At 34.6% G+C, this 22,431-nt stretch overlaps 1 protein-coding gene across 9 annotated transcripts in view; it reads left to right on the top strand.

The window, feature by feature from the left end:
* Positions 1-20,764, top strand: part of PDXK (pyridoxal kinase) — a 45,181-nt gene extending 24,417 nt beyond the window's left edge. The window contains exons 4-12 of one of the 9 annotated variants that reach the window (XR_005559786.1): positions 4,208-4,291; positions 6,611-6,657; positions 7,427-7,512; positions 8,656-8,701; positions 9,874-9,985; positions 11,211-11,347; positions 11,790-11,856; positions 12,789-12,895; positions 20,144-20,764. Coding sequence is in view for 3 of the 9 variants with exons in the window: in XM_039368452.1 (XP_039224386.1) it covers positions 4,208-4,291; positions 6,611-6,657; positions 7,427-7,512; positions 8,656-8,701; positions 9,874-9,985; positions 11,211-11,347; positions 11,790-11,856; positions 12,598-12,710 (692 nt within the window). In the remaining 6 variants the exon portion in view is untranslated. Of the gene's footprint in view, positions 1-4,207; positions 4,292-6,610; positions 6,658-7,426; positions 7,513-8,655; positions 8,702-9,873; positions 9,986-11,210; positions 11,348-11,789; positions 11,857-12,597 lie in introns of all 9 variants that reach the window. The other 8 variants (XR_005559781.1, XR_005559779.1, XR_005559785.1 and 5 more) reach the window with 8 other exon arrangements.
* Positions 20,765-22,431: the final 1,667 nt, after the last annotated feature.

The following is a 22,431-nucleotide window of genomic DNA, read 5'->3' as shown; positions in this document are numbered from 1 at the left end:
TATCTATATTGAGTTCTAAAGTGTGGCAGAATAGGTAGGCAATTGCATCCATAGGAACTGAGACAGTATTGATTGCACTTTTAGATTACTTCTGGTGCGACTGGGATAGAAATAGTGCATCCATTATAGATCTTTTTGATCTCTTGGTGAACATTCATTACCATCAATCATAATATATTTCTAGACTGGCTTCAAAGCTTAAAAATGGAAATTACAATGTTACATTGGTTCTTGTCCTTCCTTCATGCCTGTATCTACTCTATATTGGGGGGGAGGTGATCCAGCCCAAGATCCTTCCATTATGGGGCTCCCCAGGTTCTACCATCTCTACTCTTAATAATAATAATAATAATAATAATAATAATAATAATAATAATAATAATAATAATAATAATAATAATAATAATAATAGTAAAGTTGGAAGGGACCTTGGAGGTCAACTAATCCAACCCCCTGCTCGGGCAGGAAACTCTACACCATTTCGGACAAGTGGCTGTCCAGTCTCTTCTTAAAAACTTCCAGTGTTGGAGCATTTACTGCTTCTGGAGGCAGGCTGTTCCACTGATTAATTGTTCTCACTGTCAGGAAGTTTCTCCTTAGTTCTAGGTTGCTTCTCTCCTTGATTAGTTTCCACCCGTTGCTTCTTGTCCTGCCTTCAGGTGCTTTGGAAAATAGCTTAATTCCCTCTTCTTTATGGCAGCCCCTGAGATATTGGAATACTGCTATCATGTCCCCCCTTGTCCTTCTCTTCGTTAAACTAGACATACCCAATTCTAGCAACCGTTCCTTATATGTTTTAGCCTCCAGTCCCCTAATCATCTTTGTTGCTCTTCTCTGTACTCTTTCTAGAGTCTCAACATCTTTTTTACATCGTGGTGACCAAAACTGGATGCAGTATTCCAAGTGTGGCCTTACCAAGGCATTGAAGAGTGGTATTAATACTTCACGTGATTTAATCTTATTTAATATCTATATGAAATCACACAGTGAGATCATCAGTCAGTGTGATATCATCAATATGCTAATGATACTTAGTTTTGGATCTGAGTTATGGATCTGTATCCTTAGTTGACCAAATGATGCTTTCCCAGCATCAAGAATATGTGGGAGTCTGAATGGGAAATAATAGTTTTTAGCTCAGACCTAGCAAGGATGAGTGGCTGTGGGTTTTGGGATTTAGAAACTCTTCACCTTTGGTTGTAGATGAAGTTACACTCCCCAAAACAGAAGTAGTTCAGGAATCCTTTTGCATCAAGCTAGAAACTGGACTTCAAACAAACATCTAGCAAGGACTTGCATTGCTCACTTCAACCAGGTTGTTTCTCCACCATCTTACCTCTAATGTTGCCCTTCTGTAGATCAGTGGTCTTCTGCTCAGAACCGCAACAACATTGACATAGCAAAAAGCCAAAGCTATAGAATATTTGCATATTTATTCAGGTGTAATACTAAAAAGATGTTATTAGAATCATGGAATTCTACTGGCCTACAACTCTTTGTTCTTTTTTCCTTGTTTATATTACATGCTAAAACAGCTACCATTCATTATGATTGTGCAGGTTTTGCCTTACATTATCAGCTCATAGGCCGGTAAATTGAAAATGAAGGTTGCACAGTGCACAAAATTGTAAAAGTTTTCCTTCTAGCATCTAATACAATAATATTCAAAATAGAATAAAAATAAAATATTTTTAGAAAAATAAAGATCAGCCACTTTTCCCTATTTCTTACAATAAAGTTTGTTGTGGTTCTCACCAGTCTTTCTTATAATATATATTGTAGATGCATATTTAGTTTGAATTAAAGAGGAATCAATTTTAATATCTTTTTCCAATATAGCCATGGATAGTTTGTCTTTTGTTTTTGAATTGGTTCATTGTAATACACAAGTATCATGGAGTTTAGCTAAAAAAAATAAAACATGTTGGTTGGTAGTTTGGGAAAAATTGTGGGTAAATAATTAGCCACAATCTTAAACTCTCAAAGATGATCACTAGCCATGTTAACTAATCTCAAAGCAATAGTTAACTACAAGTAAAAGGTATAAAAGTCATCCTGGTATATATGCTTTGGCTTAATGTAGCATTTGTCTTTAATTTTTCCAAGGCAGAAACGCTGGTCATATCCACTTTATTCAGGACAGGGGTAGAGCAATCTTACCAGTAAAAGGGTGGGGGAAGAATCCAAAAAAAGAATCCCATGCCCAAAGCTCTGGTAGAGTAATAAAAGAAGGGTTATCTTTTTTCTTAATCACTTCCATTTGAAAGATTGCCATTTGGAAGAAAACACCCTGTACAATACAAATATCATGCATTGTCCCTCCTTTCCAGGACACAGGAGGACTTTCAATCCTATTAATTTACAGCTTCTCTAAGCATATCCCTGGTGTTCTTATTTTGGCTGTCTCTGATCTTGGAAAAGCAACCATTGGGCACAGAGGATGCTTGAAAAGCTGGATCTCATTCAAAAAAGGCAAACTTGTTTTTCCATCTCTTGCCTGATTTTGCAGCTCCATTCTTTACCTTGCAGTATGTCTCGTGGTTGTTGTTGTTAGTTCCGAAGTCGTGTCCGACCCATCGCGACCCCATGGACAATGTTCCTCCAGGTCTTCCTGTCCTCTACCATCTTCTGGAGTCCATTTAAGTTCACTCCTACTGCTTCAGTGACTCCATGTATTGCCCTCAATCTTTCCCAGCATTAGGCCCTTCTCCAGTGAGTCCTTCCTTCTCATTAGGTGGCCAAAGTATTTGAGTTTCAACTTCAGGATCTGGCCTTCTAAAGAGCAGTCGGGGTTGATGTCTTCTAAGACTGACCGGTTTAAACGGCTTGCAGTCCAAGGGACTCGCAGGAGTCTTCTCCAGCACCATAGTTCAAAGGCCTCAATTCTTTGGCACTCAACCTTTCTTATGGTCCAACTTTCACAGCCATACATTGCAACTGGGAAAACCATGGCCTTGACTATACACACTTTTGTTGGCAGGGTGATGTGGTTGTACTAACTCGTTGTGGTTAGCAGAATTTAACTCTAGATAGGTCATTATCAGTATATTTAATTGGGCTTTTAGAGCCCCTGTTGAATATGCCATAGGTGATTGCATATATCACTGGCTCTCTAATTCTATTCTGGTATAGTTTAGGTGGAGAATAAGATTGAAAAGATTCAGATTCTATGCAGTATTAGGTTAGTATACTATTTTGCGTGTCCTAGTAAGTCATAAATCATGATTTACAAACTATAATGGCTAAGTCACATTGCACTGTCAAAATCTAAAAACTGGGTTCATATATAATATTAGTACCTAATTTTAAATGTCCCATCTTTACCATTTGTTTACAATTGTCTATTTTAAAAAAAAAAAAGTTAACTGTCTGAATTGTTCAACAATGGAAAGGAAACACACATAAATAATTAAGAGCACCTTAGTGCCGTGTTTTTTTGATGAAAGCCAGACATCTTTGCTATTGGTAAATTTTCTATCTTCCACATCTGGACTAACTGAGTAAATCAAGATAAAAACAAGAATATTATCACTAGAGCTATGCTATTCACAAAGACAAAGAAATCAACATGATTCAGCTAATCCACACGTGAGCTGGCCAAAAGCCTCTTTTGCTGTTTGGGATGTAAGACTGTGTTGGCTTTCTACCAAAGAAGAAAATATACATGGGAAGACAGTTGAGAGGCTTGTTATAAGAATCTATATATGCATGTTAATTTATTAATCTAAAACTGGCAACATCATTGCATATCCATTCATATTTAGAAAGCTTGTCAAATACAACTACTGTATAGGGAAAATCAAAGCACTGCTAAAGTAAAGCCGGGCAGTTATTATCCCAAATCTCAGAAAATTTATGATGTTTCATAAAAGATCAGTTATTGAGATGTTTACTGTGGGGACAGATTACAGTTTGTAATACTATTACAAATATATATTGAAAGTTATATACTTCCTTAAATTTCTACAAAAAATAAAATATAAGGAATAAAAAGAGAAGGAAAAAATAAAGGAAAAAAGTGCAAAGGAATAAAGGAAAATCAAAAAGCAATAGAAAAAGGGTAACTTCCAACTTTCTTCAATACAGTTACAAATATAAAATACATTAATCTTTTGATTTAAAATTCAGAAGTGGTATCCACATAGAAACAAAGCTAAATAAACCTGGTTTTATATAATCTTAATCTCCCCTTCTCAATTTATCAAAGGCTATACCCGGGACAAATCATTCCTTGCAATGGTGGTTGATATTGTTCAAGAGCTAAAGCAACAAAACTCCAATCTGGTATATGGTAAGTTTATGCTACATAAACAGTTCATTTTAAGTCAGCCTTCCCAAAGGGATACCTGCCATATGATAGGTGAACTTTAATATACCAACTGGGCATGATAGATACTGATGACTAACAGCCCTGGAGAGCACTAGGTTGAGGAAGGCTGCTATTCATTGTATACTATTGGAGATTCCTCAATTTCGGATATATTTTTAAAGGTGTTTATGTTATAAGAAATTAGTATTAGTCATCTTGACTTACAACTTAGTTTGGAGATAAAGGAAAATTGTACTCCTTAATTATAGTTCACACACATTTCAATTACGGTTCAAAAAAATACATTCACTTAGAATGCCTTCAAAATTCCACAGACTTTGAAGAAACTGGTAGTCCAGCTTCTCAAGAAGCCATTGCTGAATCCAGTGGAACCAGATAATTTGGCAGAACTGGATAATCCAGCTCTTGAGATTTTCCCCATTGGTCGCAGGCAAGATTGCACCCCCTCAATAAAGCCAATTTGCAATTTGGGATCCTCATGGCTCCTACTTGAGGAACAGGTGGCAACTGCAACTCAGAGGGCCTTTGAGTAACAACTCCATGTTTTATGCCAATCAGGTTTCTGGATCAGGAGACCAGTTTACAGTCACTCTTGTCTTAGTCATCTCCTAGTTGGATGTTGCAATGTGCTCTCATGGACTGTTCTTGAAGACCAACCAGAAACTGGTTTGGTTCTCAATAGATGTCTGAGTGCCATTCAAGGTACTTGTTATTAACTATAAAGACCTATATGACATAGGATCTGGTTACTTGCAGCACTGCTTCTACCCTGTCATCTCTGAATGTCTTGCTAGGTTGCAGAGAATGGGCATTCCCCAGGTCCCTTTTCTGAAGCAGTATCTAATGGGACGTAAGCTATGTGCCTTCTCTATTATTACAACTCCATCCCCACTCTGAGGATTGGATAGCCCTGACCCTGTTGGCCCTCCCTAGAGCCATGAAGACCTGGCTATTCTCCTGTGCTCTGAGCCAGGATGGTAGATGAGCCCATTGTGTGATATGTGTACAGAATATGTTTTTATCACTAATCTCAATTATGTATTGATTCTTTGATTTTTTGGGGGGATTTTTTTTGGGTTTTGCATTGCATTTATTTTTTAAGTTTTATTTTATACTCTGTCTAGAGTACAAAATTGTGAGGAGGATGGCCTTATAATTCTTTTAAATTAATAATTCAATATATCTCCATCACATTAATAGCTCTCCTGAAATCTCTCCATGGGCTTTAGAAAGGTACATAGGTAACACAAGAAGGCACAAAAGCACCACAGACTAAGTTGGACTTGTGATGTTATCTGGGACTTGAGATAAATCTGTTAAATTACTATCTGTTTCTAACTGCTGTTTGCTCATGAATATAGAACAGAAAGCAAGACAATAATCATATCTGAGAGGCAGCTAACTATTTATTATGTTGGCTTATCTCTTCTAACATTAAAGAGGCAATTGAGTGCCAGAACCTAAAGAGAATTTGAATACAGCAGTCATTGAGAAGCTTGTACCACATGTAACTATCATCTGCTTCTCCTTGAGTTTTCAAATAAGGCTGTATGGGATCAAATTAATTTTTTTGCTTTTGAAGAAATAACACACTCTACTATGGTAGGACAGTCTTTCACAACCAATTTTCCTCCAGTTATAATGAACTGTTAAGTTACCCCCAACTGTCATTAGCCAGGTAAGAATAACTCAAAACTATGAAAGGCTGCTAGACTGGGAAAAGTTGTTGTAGGGCATTGGACTTTTCTTGCTGTTGTTCTGGCCATTTAAATGTTCAGGGCTTGAGAAGTGTTTCTCTGATATTTTAAGGTAGACACACTACTTGTGATTTTGCTTGACTTCTTATGGGCCCATGTAAAAATGCACACATGACCATTCTGGAGAGAGAGAAGTTCTCCGAGGATGGGCTCCAGCATAAGTCCAAAAGCTTAGAAGAATAAACCTCTGGTCCCAGTCACCAGCTCAGGTTGGATCCTGCCACAAATGATCATTTTCTACTTTTTTGGTATTGCTTTTACAGAGATCCAGTTCTCAGCATAAGATAGGAACATTTTTTTAAAAGCAATGAATATCACTACCATGTCATTTAATGTGATATTATGTCATGATGTCATTATAGACGATCTCTCTTACATCCCATTTCTGTACATTACTGGAAGTAGCATTGAAATTTGAAACAAGACTGACAGAGTTTTGTTTTAATTGTTACTAATTTTAAAACATCCTTACATGCTACTACATGTTCCCTTCTTATGATTAAGTTTTAACTTTCTTTTGTAGTGTGTGATCCTGTGATGGGTGACAAATGGAGCGGGGAAGGCTATATGGTTGGTAATTCATTATGAACTTGGCCCATCTTTATAAACAAATGTGTTATGCCAAAGTAATAACATATTGTATGTTTTAGGCATAATAAATCCTACAGTATACAGCATTCATCAGAAATTATTAGGACAGTCCCCCACAGATGTATTTCCATGTTTATTCTACAACAAATTAGTACCAGTTTTCTGCAAAAGATATACATAGGCATCTTCTGTTTCTTCTGAACATTGCTTAAGATTAAACTGCTTTTGAACAGAAAGCTAATCCCGAGTTTTCACGAATGGACAGAAGAATGAGACAGCTTGAAGCATGGCTGCATAAATGAATGCTTCCATGAAAATCTCTTCATTGGAAGTGGCTTGTCAGTGAATTTGAGTTATTTTCCTTATGCCAGTCTAACCTTTTTACAATTTCCCATTTTAGTGTGTGGATGTGCATTAGCAAATATCTAGAGTGTTGCTACTATGCACCTCACATTTGTACAAGTTCATACATTTTTTGCTGAAAGAGATGAACCATAGATACCTGAAGATTAGGAGACTGTATATTGTAGCTAACCTGGAGTATTTACAACCTTATATTGGAGATTGTCAACATTTGTTTTGACATTCCTTCACATGGAAACTTTCTAAATGTACTTTGCTTATAAGTCTCAGCTACTAGTTAATTGAGTGGAACTGTCCCTGCATGTGTTTGTATTTGAACCTTTTCACTTTCCTAGAATGAACTGCCTAACCATCTAAAGTTATTATAATTTCCTTTGTTTTACAGTATGTTCCAGAGGACCTCTTTCCTGTGTATAAGAATAATGTGGTACCTGTAGCAGATATAATAACACCAAATCAGTTTGAAGCTGAGTGAGTGTTGTTAAAAATTTTCCAAAGACAATAATTTTTTTCATTGTTCAGCAGATTACATTACCTTTATAATGAATAGCAACAACAAAGGATGATGATGATGATAATAATGATGATGATTAAGAAGAAGAAGAATAGGCTTGGGAGTTTTTTTGCCCTCTAAAAAAATCAAACTTTAAAAAATGTATAAACTCAGTTGTTGATTTAAAAATAGTAAATTAATGTTTCTTTAAAGAACACAAGTTAGTTTTTCTATTCTTTTCTGGATAGTTTTTTAAAAAGACATTTCATGTGGGAAGGAAATTTGAAAATAATTTAATGCAATAAAACTGTTAATCGTCTTATCTGTATTCAAGCTAAGAAAAATAAAGATATGCATTTACTGTTCTTTAAAAATGCATTTTTTGAAAACTACAATTGCATAGTATAAATAGTGCAATATGTACTTTTATCTTTAATGGAATTGTTGACTAAGAAGATTGGGAAGATCTACCTTTTCATACAGATGTGAAGTATTACAATGTCTACATCGATGGCTTTATTTTGGAGGCAACACGTTTCAAAACATTTCCTTAATCAAAAAGTAGCAAAATGATTTCAGAAGTAAATTAGACCTGCTTTTGAGAGACACTTCAGCAGAAATCAACAGAATAAAGTTAAATTTGTTCTGAATTCCTGAAATAATTAACTCAGTGAAGTGGTTCAATTTCCATTGCGAATTCTGCTCAAGTGCCTAGGATCCTTGAAGCTAGAATAGCTGCAAAATTCTTTTGAGTGGATAACAGCAAAAGGATTCTGAACACTGATACAAAGGCTAAAGGAGAAGGAATTAGAATCATATTTTGTGGAATTGTGATAAGCTTGTGGAGTTATTGGAAGTTTCCTTAAAAAATACATCTTGAGCTTCCATTAAGCTATGTGATAACCATACTTTGGTTTCAATAATATATCTACTGTATTGAATAGAATGGGACAAGAGAATGGTTAAATAGATTGGTGCAAATTTTTTTTTTAAAAAATATCTCATTTAGCATAATAGAGATTTAATTGATATTTTTCACTAAAATATTCCATAAAAACATTATTGAAATTATACTTCTAATGGGCAAAATAATGTTTTAAATTTTTATTTCCTTACTTTAGGTTACTTACTGGCAGGAAGATACATAGTGAAAAAGAAGCGATAGAGGTAAGTGTGTTGGAAGCCAGGTTTCTCCTTCCGTGCTTTTAACAGGATGATAGAGCTACATCGCTTTTCTACTAAAAATTTTCTCATTCCCATTATGCAGAAAATTATAAATTTGTCAGCAGTAAATGAATTGGAGAATATCAGATTTGATCTCCAGCTGCTATATAGTACTGCCCCTAGTGTTTATGCCAATTTTGTAATCATGATAAAGAGATTCCACTTTACTGCAGAGTTGATTATACAGGTTACTTATTCTAGAACATTTCATTAATGAAATCTGTTAATACATCTCTATATTTTTTTGTCTATTGATTTTACACCTTTAGCTGCTAAGACGACTCCTAGTTCCTGATACTATTTTATCCCCCAAATTCCTGACAATCTACATATAAGACTTCAATAATTATTGCATGAAAAGGTGACTAGTAGAATATGCTAATGCTTGAGAATGCCTTGATGAAATTATACAGAAAGAACTTTACATTTCCTGGAATTACTGTTGCTAACCTATTGCTATTAAGGAAAAGCATTTAAGGAATTATTCTCTTTTGGGAAGTCGGTATACTGTGGCTGGTTATTTCTTAGATTTGGTATTACCAGCCTTTCTCTAAGATACATGGACTTCATCTTCCAGAATGCATCAACCATCATAACCACTTTTTAGAATGTTGGAGGTGAAGTCTATGTAGTTTGGTGGGCACTAAGGTTGCAAAAGGCTATGCTAAGTCAAAATCAGTTGTATTACATGTTGTAGAGTGCACAAATCGGTACTGTTTTCATGATACAATCCTGCCAATTATATCTGTGGAAGTGCCATTAATACCAGTGGATGGATGTCCATTGGATGTCTGTCCTGTTATTATTGCTTCAACATCTATAGGTTGGATTAAAGATAGTGTATCTGATTCTTGCAGTAAAATATTTTGACATTAATTTTACTAGTTATATTTTGTCAAAATGAAACTCTCATTCTAAGACAATATATTATCCATGGCTCTTTACAATTTTCTTTCAACAAAGCCAACAAAATGTCAGTTTGTAGATTAGACATTTTGTATTATATTTTATATAAAATGCATGCAGTGTAGACATTTATGTCCCAAGAAGCATAGTCACTGTCTCACAAACACACATATTAGTACTAACATATTTTCCCCCATATATTTGAAAAGGTAATGGATATGCTCCACAATATGGGACCAGAAACGGTTGTAATCACCAGCTCAGACCTTCCAGCTCCTTCAGGAAATGATTATCTGATTGCATTAGGAAGCCAAAGGAGAAGTATGTTTTATTTTTAATAAATAGTCTTCTATTGTTAGAACACTTACAATACAGGTAGCATGAACTTACCCAATTTTTCCCATTTCTGTTAATATAAAAGTAATGCTTTGTTTTCAGGTACTGTTCAAATGTAGAAAGCACAAATTGCAGAAACATATAAACTTTATTCCAATGAATATTTAAGCTGCAATCCTATCTCACTTAAGAGTATGGATATTTGAATTAAATAGAGTTTATTTTTGAGCAGGTATCAGTTAATATGAGTAAGTTACTTTCTGCTTACTAGAACATTGCTTTGTTGTTGCAATAATGCAATATAAAATAATCTTATTTACAACATGAAGACTACTGATCATAGGCTGATTGTAACTTTGTCATCTTCAATAATAGTGGTGATGCCAGTTATATTCAAGAGATATATTAAGCAATTAAAAATATTTTCTGTTCTGATAAACTGTCTTTTAAGAATGGCTAGGTGTACATGTTCCCATTGTAATTTGCATTCTTTTAATGTTGACTTGTTTAAAATGGGTGTAATTCACCATTCCATTCTCTAGCTCTCACTCTTTTTAAAATAATTGGGTATATTGTATAGCTTTAGTATTTATTAAAGTAAGTCAAACTGTTCAGGTGCTGAATCACTTTATAAATGGACATATGTGAGTTAGATATATCACCCACATCACGCAGAAGCTGCACAAGATCTGAAATGCCAATTACACAGAATTCCATATCATAAGTAGCTGTATATACTGCACATGTAGATGTCAGTGGGTGAAGGAAAGCACTGTGAATGAAACAGTTTTTTGGATGTATTGACTCATTGGAGCATGTTATCACACTGTAATTGAGTCAACAGAAAGTAACTAATTTCACTTCTAAACTTTTCATTCCATATTCTCCAAGAGATTCCAAGTTTTCATTGAAAGAGGAGACTTCAGGAAAGGCATGCGCTCCTAAAGACTGAGGGGAAAAATCCTTAACTCTGCAAAGTCCACTAGCCCAATTCAGTTTGGTGTCAAAGTTCAATACTATATTTTTTCTTGTGCTCCCATGGAATTGCGACACGGACTCAATATAGCTTGTTCAGTATCAGTGCATCTAAATCCAGGCCCTAGTTTTACTGTAATGTATGACAAAGCCATGCTAAGATGTACTGTTCCTATATGATTACATAACTGAGAAGAATATAACTAACCGAATATAACTAATAATGCCTTATTAGCTACAGCAGATGGCACTATAGTGACACAAAGGATCCGAATAGAATCTCCCAAAGTAGATGCTGTCTTTGTTGGAACAGGAGACCTATTTGCTGCCATGCTCTTGGCTTGGACTCACAAACACCCAGACAATCTTAAGGTATGGATTGATTTTTTTTTTTCATTTCTTCTCTGTATCAGTTATAGGAAAAAAAATGTTTTCTCAACAGGGTCAAGAGATTATACAAAATAAGGCTATGTATTACTTTAGTAAAATTCTGGGTAGCCATAAAAAATTCTATTTGGAAATGATGTTAAGCTTCTGTTTTAACATAATAAGGCAAACTTTGGACTGATGTTAAACCGCAATCTATAGTTTCACCCACCAGAGGAAAAAACATAACAAACCAACTTCTGTCAGGCTTAGCATGGTGTGTCAGTCAGGACAGCATTTCTGTAATAGGAAAATAATTTAAAAGTAAAATACTTTGATTTTTATTTTTTACCCAATTTAAATAATTATTTAAACTGTCAATCATTCAATCTGGTCAGAGTCAATGAAATAGTAATATTGTAAAACTTTTTTTTTCTTACAATTGCAGATGGCCTGTGAAAAGACAGTATCAGCAATGCAACATGTTATACAAAGGACCATCAAAAGTGCAAAGGGTAGGTCAATTTCACAATGATTCGGCATACAGTTATTTATTTATTTAGCATATGGTTCTGCATACAGTATATTCATTTATTATTGGAAGATTTACTTAAAAAGTGTCATTGCTGAGTGACTGAGCATGTAACAAATTACTATTATTATTCTGCCTATTTTTGATAAAAATAATTTTCTAGTCCGCTTTTCAATGTAAATGCAACTTGAAAGCACAAATAAGTAAGCCATAAAGTGCAGTTTTCAATATATGAAATTAAAATAACAGAACCAAAAAAGAAGATAGCAATAACTCTGAGAGACACATACACATAGTTATACTACTTCACTAAAATCGGGTTGGTTATGTGGGTGACTCATTTTACGACTGCCATGATTTACAACCACAATGGACAGGCTCCATTATGATTGTAGGTAAAGGACCACCTGTAAATAAATTGTTAACCTCTTCCAACAGTCAGTGAGAGCAGGCTATATTTATTTCCCAGAGACAGGCCTTCAGGGATTTGGGATCATTACAAAAAAACCTTTTCATATCGGAGACTCGCATGTTTCACAATTCTTATTAATGCCCCTTATATTTAATCTTCATACACTGATCTTAAAACTGTAGTAGAATGACAGTAAAGTTTATTGATGGTGGGACAGTTGTGGGTCTAGGAGAACTGAGATTTTCTTCTGTGCTATTTTATATTAATATTAAAGTTCCATGGTATTGTATTTTTTGTTTGTTTTCTTTTAAGCCCAAGCTGGAGAAGGAAACAAACCTAATTCAGCCCAGCTGGAACTGAGGATGATCCAAAGCAAAAAGGACATAGAAAACCCAGAGATAATAATAACTGCTACTGTGTTATAAAGGTTGTGTATCTCCTAACAACACACAATGTATTGATGTCCTCATTTTCTTTCCTGTAAATTGTGATGTTTGCCTTAGATCTGTGACAGAAACCTGACTTCCATGAAATAGTGCCCAGCATAGATGAGATCCACTACCAAGCACATGTGCTGGCCTTGCTTGAATTAAGAAGAGAAAAAAGTTAGGTGTGTATTACAGCTCCCTCCCAGGTATGAAAATGGCTGTCAAATTAATTTAATCTCATTATAAAACCTGGGTATAAGCACACAAGGTTTCCTGCCTTGCCAAAGATTCCAGGACTGCATTTTTAGTGAACTGATTGACTGGAGTATATAAACTGTGGTAAAGTGTCATGTGCCAATTAAGTAGTTTACCATTTCCCTTAAATGAAGAGGTTTGGTAGCCTGCTAAAATATTCAGTACCTCAACCGTCCTAGAGCATAAGAGAGGTTCAGGCAACATAAGGGGATGGATGGGTGGGTGGGTTTTTTCAGTAGGTACTGCACACAGGCCTTGGAGGTATAACATGTCTGAACCATTCCCTTCTGTGAATAAATCCAAGATTCCACTGTACAGAGGTGCTAATCCTTTACTATCAAACTATTAAAAATATCCCAAGTCATATTTTTGTTTAGAAAGAAATGATGTGTAGAATATAATGGCGATTCTACCTCTGATAGAATAGGCTTGACTCAATTTTATCAGCTTTTTCCTTAACCAATACTTACTGTGAAATCTGAGAATCCCAGTTCATCTTCTGACAACTAGGAGTGAAGTGAAAGGCTGTGTTACATATTAAGACCAATTCACTGTTTATTGCTGTGAGTGAGGGTATTCCTGCTCTATGAATGGAGAATTAAATTAAAGCACCATCTAATGAATCAGTTCTATCAGAGGCAGAGTTTTAACATACTAAGCATTGCTGTTGCAGTTTCTATCCCTTTCAAAAACATTGCACACTTTCTGGAAACGAACATAGATTTTTCTGGGAGTTTAATGCCCATTAATACTGATTAACCAGTACAGGCCAGTCTTCATGGATTTACAGTTATTAATGTTTTATTCTAAAATAATTAACAGTTGTGCATTGCAGTGAAATATAAACATACCTAAATACTTTGGAAATCAGCAGAGTCTGTATTCTTTTGCATGCACTAATCTCTTACTGGAGATTATACTGGTGTAGGCTTTCATGGCCAGTATCTGTTGTGCTGTGTTGGGCTTCAGGGTTTAGTGATGATAGCCTAGAGTCTAGACAATAGATTTTCTGATGTTTCGCTGGCAACTGTGGTTGTGGCCATCTTTGTCTCTGAAGACACCAGCCACAGTTGTCAACCAAGCACCAGGAACCTGTTGTCTAAACCATAGTGATTAAACCCTGAAGCCCTACACTGCCCAATCTCTTTGAAATTATTAAATTAGCTTTGATTCTCTTTATCTATTAGTCTTAAGATCATGCACAATTAATTTTAACTCTTATTTCTTTGCTCCCATTGTTGATTATTCCATAAATAATATGGAACAGAAAAAAACAGGGTATCATATCAATCCACAATCCTTCTTCTTTACAGGTAACCAGGGTATTTTCATTATTTCTATTAAATATCTTTTTCTTGGGACATCTTTGAAACTCAGATTCTTGCAAAAGTGTTCTCATTAACATGAGAAACTCTTGAACCAACCTGTGAATTCCATTCTTAGAATCTTAAAGATTTATTAACTTTCATTTATTAAAAATATTTAAATGATCTAACCTTCATACACCTGAAGGTTTTTTTTTCTTTCTCCAAAGTGGTCTTCAGCATCAAACAAGTTTCTCACTTGTGGCCTATTTTAGGGCTAGGGCAATGTAAGACCTTCTCTGTCTTCTGGAATAGCATTTCACTAATATGTAGGCATTAATGTCTTTGATAAGCATGACAACAGCATGGGCAGTAAGCAGATGCAGAAACTCAGACTACCTTCGTCTTGCCTGCGAAAAGAATTAAAATGTAAACAACACTAGCACATCATTGATTGCTTTCATAAACTACAGTGGCTAAATATTGCCTACACACCCTGTCCCAGCCTTTCAGTATGCAATCATAGCATCTGTATTTGAAGCTAAAAGGTATTTTGAACCACTTCCCAGACACTGCACGGTTTTGGAAGCCATATTTGCTTCTCTTACTAGAAAATGCCAGTATAAGCCCTTTGGAGAAGATAGCATTTCTTCATCCAGCTAACTGATCATAGCTTTCAACATTCCATTAGATGAATCAACCTCATCTTGGTAGAATTCTGATTTTAGGTTTTCAGGTCAAAGCACATCTCTGTATCATCCAGATATATCTTGACTGGATAGCTGGTTTGCTATAGAAATAACACCTTTAAAAGCGTTATTTAAGAGTTTAGACCAATTGAACTCTTACTTTTTTTGGGGGGGGGTTCTTTGTCTCTTTTTCAGAATGTTCACTTTGACTAAGAACTTCTTTCACCTACTCTTTTTAATTGTTGGAGGCAAAATACAAACACATATTTAACAGATCTGAAAGAAACACATTCCCTTTAAGATAAAATCAAAAGGCAAAGTCTGTATCTGAAAAAGAATCTCTCTTGTTGAAGTATGGAAAAATTCTATAATTGACCGAAATCCAGGCAGTCATTTATCTATTGTTACCATTTCCATGAAATAACCTTTAAGTCGTTAAAATGTAGGAAATGTGGCAGTCTACTACTGCATGAGATTCCTGCCAACAGAACCAAACAAAGCAGTTATGTCAACAATTGCCATTCTAACTTTAAGAAGAAAATCCAATATCAGTGTTCACTGCCCTACCTAGAGCCAACATAGTATTTGGACTGGGAGAATATAGGTTTTTTTTGGGGGGGGGGGAAATCAGAGCACAGAGACTTTACATCTGTTAAGCCTATCTGGTCATTTAAAAGAGTACAGAATGTATCAAGGATAAAGTTGCATTCTACTTACATCACTACTCACAGTTTGGGGAAACTTGAAAATAGACAATCATCCTTCCTGCCCTTTGCTCCTAGTAGGTGAATTAGTGCCATAATATTCCTAAATCTGGGACAAATATATTAAGGCTCTTCATCTTTCATAGAAAAATAGATAGTTAAAGCTGCAATAATCAAAAATATGCTACCAGTTGAGCTGGTAATTCTCTAGGAGAATTAACTTGTCTTTTACAAAATTAGCTGTCTTTTCCCTTGTCATAAGTTAACCAGTATGTATTAACTCAAATTGAGCATTTGGAATTTGTTTTTTGTTTTTTAGATAAATAAGAATCATTTTATTTTTAAAGAAAAAGTGAATGTTTATTCAATGCAGAATTTTAATTATGTCAAACCTTCTCAAACACCTTCTCTTGTAGAATAATCACCAAGCCAGTACAAATATAATCTTAACCAGGCATCCAGCTAGTCTGGAGAACAGCAAAATATTCCTTTTGGAGGAAAGAAAAGATCCCTTCAAAATCAATCTTCATCTTATAATAAATTTTAAATATTACTTTAAAATGATGTATTTTAATACTAAATATTATTTATTTGTTTTTAATGCTGGCTAATTTTAATCATTCCTTTAATTTTGAGGAAAAACCTACACTGTTACTCCTGCTATAGATATTGATTCTTATGTTTGAGACTCAACAGGAAATCACTAAAGAAAAGGAAATATAAAAGTTCAGTATGTTATCACAGATCATTGGTAGTTGCTGTGATTTTTAATTGCTTTACATTATCTGGTTATATGTACAATCCATCTACATATTACATGGAACATTGATTCCGTTTTCCTATGACTGTTTTTTCTTTTAGACAACCAGTTCCAAATACTTTTGGAATCAGAAGTACACAAAGCCACTAACAAATACTTTATATGTTAGCATATTCATTTAAAGGAAAGAATATTTCATAAAGTAGTTGTCCTACTTACAGGCCCATCAGCTGAGTTTCAATATATACACAGTAGAGATGACTGTTTCCCAAGTATATACGTCAGGCATCAGCACTGTCCTCACACATCTGTTTTTGTCTGGAATGAGATAATAAAGAAAGGGAGATGCTGTCAGTATCCAGTCATCTCTCTCTGTCCATTTTTTTCTCCAAAGAGCAGTGAAATGGATCAGAAGAGAGGCAAGGGTTTGCTATAGCCATAGGTGAGGGTAACACACAGGCATCAACATTTTTAAATACATCCTACAGAATGCTTTTTTTTTTTATGCTGTGCTCTCGCATGGGATCTTACCATTCTTTTGTGGGTATTTTAGCATTACAAAAAAAAATGCAGTTGTGTGCTTGGCACCTTCAATATTGTATGAGATTATATAATGGCATGCACCATCTCTAAAGGTTATTATTTCTTGGCTTGGCTTTAGCCATTATCCTAAAGTGTGAACCCAACTATGTTTTTCAGCATCAGCAACTTAAGATATTTTAATGCAAGGACCTAGACTCGTTCTGTCTCTCTCTCTCTTTCTCTCTCTCTACACACACACACACAAACACACACACACACACACAGAGAGAGAGAGAGAGAGAGAGAGAGAGAGAGAGAGAGAGAGAGAGAGAGAGAGAGAGAGAGACAAAGCTGATCTGGGCTAGCTGGATAAGAAACATATTGAAATTAAAGAAGTTAAATAGTGTGTATTTTAATACTAGCAGAAGTATAATCATATACCTCTGTTTGACATATAACACTAAATTGAATAACTACTACTACTTTTTAGTAGTTGTTTTAACAAAAATGAATGGTATTGATAACATGTTACTCATAAGTATCCCACTTTTGGCAAGGACCGTTTCAGTATATCTGTGAAACTAATTTTTATTACTATGGTTTGAATTGTTTGTGATTTATAACAAGGTAATTATGTTATAAAAATGTGTAACTGAATTCTGGCATGCTTAGATTTTAAACAAAATAGCTTCAGAAAATGACAATGTTATGCACAGAAATCAATAGCAGGGAAATGGTTAAGCAATTAGTTATCTTCCTGAAGTTATTTTTTCTTTAAAATATACTGAGTAAGGAACCTCTACTACATTTGCACATACTGTAATCCTTTACTAGGGTTAGGGTCAGCAGGACCAAAATTCATGTAAAATGAAGTTCAAATTAACTTTAATGTATTTAATTGTTTCTCACAACCCTGAACTTAAATAACATGTAGAAAATAAGTAGAAACATACTTGTAAAACATACAAATCCTTGATTTTAACATGCTTTCAAGAAGCATGTATATATATTAAAACTGCTTTATTTTGATATTTCTTTACCAAATTGTATTCAAAATGCAGCAAATCTGATCAACGCAATACTTTACAAAAACTTTAGAGGACCAAGATTTCTAGCTAAAGATACTGCCTTGTTGAGTTCCCTGATCTGTAATCTTCCCTGGGTGGTGTTAATAATTGTCTGTCTGGTACTGTGATCATACTTGTTTCTTGATTTATAATATATAGCAGGAAAGATTGTAATAAAAATATCTTTATTCAATACTACTCTGCATAACTATGGTTAGATTTTTTTTGTTTTAAGCTATGTCAAACTTAAACAAAACCAGATTGGTTTTATTGTGCTGTTAAATCAGGTGGCCTTTATTTATTTATTTTCATTACTTGATGTGACATGTGGATGATGATTGAAGATCATAATGTGAATGGTAGCTAAAGATCATTATCAGCTTGTGAAATGGCTAAAGAGAATCAACAGTCAAATAACCATGAGGTCATATAAAGGGCCCAAACTACCCTGAAGAATGAGCATTTTCATTCTAAAGTGGCATGATTATCTGTATCTTTAAATTGTATGGAGAAAAATTATACAAAGCTTTGGATGTTTCATTTGGAATATTCTTGAGCACAAAGGTAGCACTATGCAGTGCATTAAGTCAGACTAAGCTGCTGTTTTAAAGTATTGCACGCAGGACCAAAAGTATCTTTTGGAGATCAATTCCAAAAGACTACATAGCCCTTATAATGAGGTTTTTATCTACATAAAGTGCAGATAAAATAGATGATGAGCATTTCACTACATATTCTGCATATCTACCTAGTTTGATATGTTTACAAAGTAAGGTAGGGATATTCAAAGTGACTGAATCTACAACTGAACTTCAGAAATTGCCAGATTGTAGCAATGAATTTAATGTTTTTCCCTGGTTCTGATCATTGTTGATTTGGTGGTTCTAATCCCAGCAATAGCTCATGGCCTTTAGATTAAGGCAAAGGGGATAGGGGATTGATCAGTGCTTGCTACTACATTAAATTAACCTTTGCAATCTCATATTCAGTATGAAGATAGTTGGGAAAAAGTATGCAGAAACTTTGACTGTATTAATGATCAGTGATTCTGTTCTGTGAGCTGCTTACACAAAAATCTGCATTTACAACAACTGGAAACTTCTAGTGGGAAAAGAATACTAGAGCCAGCAATATCAACCAATTAATAGACCCCTCTCATTCCATTTTTTTCCCCAAGAGTCTCCTGCTTTTAAACTTGAAATGTTGTGGACCATGTCTGTTTGTGGTGTAAACTGTGGCCTAATATTTTTCCTTTTCAAATGGACCATAGGTAGAGATCATCCTGTACAAACTTAAACCATAATATTAATCACAAGGTAACATGACTTGGAGTGCTAATTGAACAAAGCTGCAATTTGAGAACCTTATTGAATTATTTCATTCAAATATAAAACACTGTGTTAGGTGTTGAGTAGTTAATAGATCACCTGCATGGGAAATGGCATCAGAATTCCAGCTTAATTAGAATACTGAACTTCCTCCTTTAGGGATGCTCCACATGCAAATGCATTTGTGCCCTCTCAGATTTTTAAGAAGTGTAAAATTTAGTCAAAATAAAACCTAAAAGAACAGAAGTAGTGTTTATGGTGGAATTGGCAAAATATAAAAAGGAAATAACATAGCAAAGAAACAGATTATCCTCTTGCTTCCATTTGGTTAAAGTGAGGCTATGAAGAAGGGTGCGATATTTTGGCCAACTGCATATACTATTTTCCAAAATTCTAGTCTGGATGATGCCATCCAAAGACAACTGAGACCTGTGTAACTGGCACCTAGTACTCCAAGTTTGCCTGCCTTTTTGAGCAAAAATGTATTATTGAACTTAAGATTTGTATTAAAAATCATGATTTGGGTGCATTTAAAGAACACAAAGTAGAGGAAGCACATAAAGATACTGCTAAATTGTGCCATATGTTAATAAGTGGAAATTGTATCCTTGACATATTGCCTTTCATTGCATTGCTAATTAGAATAATAGTTGTGTCTAGAAGAATGTGGCATGTGTACTTTGTGTGTGTCTTGAAGTTCTATGTACATGAAATTAACGTAGAAATTGAAGGCTTAGCAGTGCAGGCCTTCAGCAAGGGAAATAAAATTATATATTTTTATAGACAATTGTACAATTTTAGGTCTCAGCTACAGTACATCACATCAGCTTCTTCTAAGAATGTAAAGCTGCAAGACTGGATAGAAGAAGGTGGCTGTGGAAATGAAAAAGAGAGTTCAATCAATCCCAACAGCCCTAGATGGATTTAATAAATAAAGATGCCTTTGAAATATATTTTTAGCTCTAAAATATTAAATGGAGAATATTTGCGAGCAAACTTTCTATGTCTATGACATTTGTGTAGTGCTTTGTATTGAAGAAATCAAATGGTTCTATGTTTATACTTCTTATTAATTGTTCATGAGTTGTAGGGACAATAAGTAGACAAATTGTTTTTATTCCAGAAAAAAGAATCTATGTGATGTGCAGTTGTGTATAACTGTTAGTGGCCACTGTCCCTATGAAGAATGTTGTTTGTATATTTTCTGGTTTGGCACATGTGACTTTTATCCATTTTGTAGTGAAGTTTACATGCTAAAATATGTAATAAGTAGAAAGATAATAAAGTCAATGAACAATCTAAGTAAAGACCAAGATTTAATTCCTGTTGAACAAAGTGCAATGGTTAGTCTATTTATGTACTTTTTTAAAAAATGGAATCTCCTAAGTCTTGTTCTTCATTAAAATGAAGCGTAATAGGTCAGTTACTGATGTTATTATTCTCTGGGATGTATTTTCTGGGAGTATATATATATATATATATATATATATATATATATATATATATATATATATATATATTCTGTAGATGTAATCATAAAAGAATGGCACCAGTTAAAAGCATTTTTAAAAAGCCTCCAGTTTTTTAGATTACATGTATAAAATAATCAAAAAGAAGAATATAATGGGGTATTAATTTTCTATTTTCTTCCTCAAGGGAAGAATTATCTTTTGCATTACAGGTTACACAAAAACCACCCATGAATTTTTAACTACCATGAAAAATGTGCCACTTGCAGATAAGCTGACCCTCAAAAATTTTCTATGTTTTAATTTTTATAATTGGCACATTTTTCATTAAATTATGGTTTAAAATGTGAGGGTCTGTTCCACAGGTGGGCGTATTCATGAGTATGTACAGAATATTTGGATAGAGGATATATGGATAACATCTCCCTTCTCTCTCCATAAATACCATACTATGCAAAAGTCTTAGGTCACCATTAGATTTGTTATAGCAATGGTATAATGACCATATATAATTATGGCTCAGTCTCCTTATTAGAATACAACCAAAAAATACAGGATATTTGTAAGCAGTATTCAAAAATAGGAAGAAAAAAAAAAACGTCCATAGGCTATATGCAGTGTGGCATCACTTTACATGTGAGCAACAGCAAACACCTGGCTCCCATAAACCTAAATGAAATTAAACCCTAAGTGTTGTCATTGGAAACATCTCTATTATTTTATGCCAAATTGACTGCTGTGCAAAAAGGTCTATTACATCAAGTTTGTGCAAGACATGCTTAAGCATTACATACAGTACAGACACATGTTGTATGAGTATAAGTCTAAATTTCAGTCACATCATTCTAGTCAAAATGCCAAAGATCACAGAATTTGACAGGCATAAAATCATACTTTTACATCAGCAAGGCCAATCTCCAAGGGAAATCAGGAGGCAAACTGGATAGTCAAGATGTGGTATTCAGACTGTTATAAAGAAATTTGAGGAATCAGGAGAGGTTGAGGACAAAGAAAGTACTGGAAGGTGAAAGAAACTTTCAAATTCTGATGAGAAGTTCCTCAGGGTTTTTTGTTTTTTGTTTTGTTTTGTTTTGTGAGAGAGAGACTGGAGGAAGTCCAACAAGGACCTGGCTCAGCATCTGGCAGTTTCATGGGGATCCAAGTTGACCCTTCTAGATCAGAAATGAGCCTCTCTCTTCTACAAATAACTTCACTTTTTATTATACCTTTACAGACCAAGTCTTTGAAAGGCCATCCTCTTAACAAAAATAGTCCATTTCTCCATGTATCTTTGTGGATATTCATCTGCAAGAAAGAACTATGTTCTTTTGAAGTGAAAAGAGTAGAATAAATACAGATAATAACACTGAGCCACTTTAGGACAGAGCCTCAGCATAAAGCCATGTCTTCAAGTGGCACTAATGGATTAACGAGCATTTTAAGCTGCCAAATTTGAATGACACCCAGTTTGATGAACTAATAAAATGAAGGATAAAGATTCCTCCTCTCAGACAAAAACCAAGGCAAGAAAAGGGAAAATACAGGTGTGTGGAGTGGAGAGCATGGTAAGGCATAAGCCTATATGCAATTTATTTAATAAAACAGTGTTTCTTAAACACA

Source organism: Crotalus tigris, unplaced genomic scaffold (assembly GCF_016545835.1).
Source record: "Crotalus tigris isolate CLP2741 ecotype Arizona unplaced genomic scaffold, ASM1654583v1 scf7180000017601.7605149639:7615979, whole genome shotgun sequence".
NCBI lineage: Eukaryota > Metazoa > Chordata > Lepidosauria > Squamata > Viperidae > Crotalus > Crotalus tigris.
The sequence above is the reverse complement of the archived record's forward strand: the minus strand, read 5'-3'. Positions and strand labels throughout refer to the sequence as shown.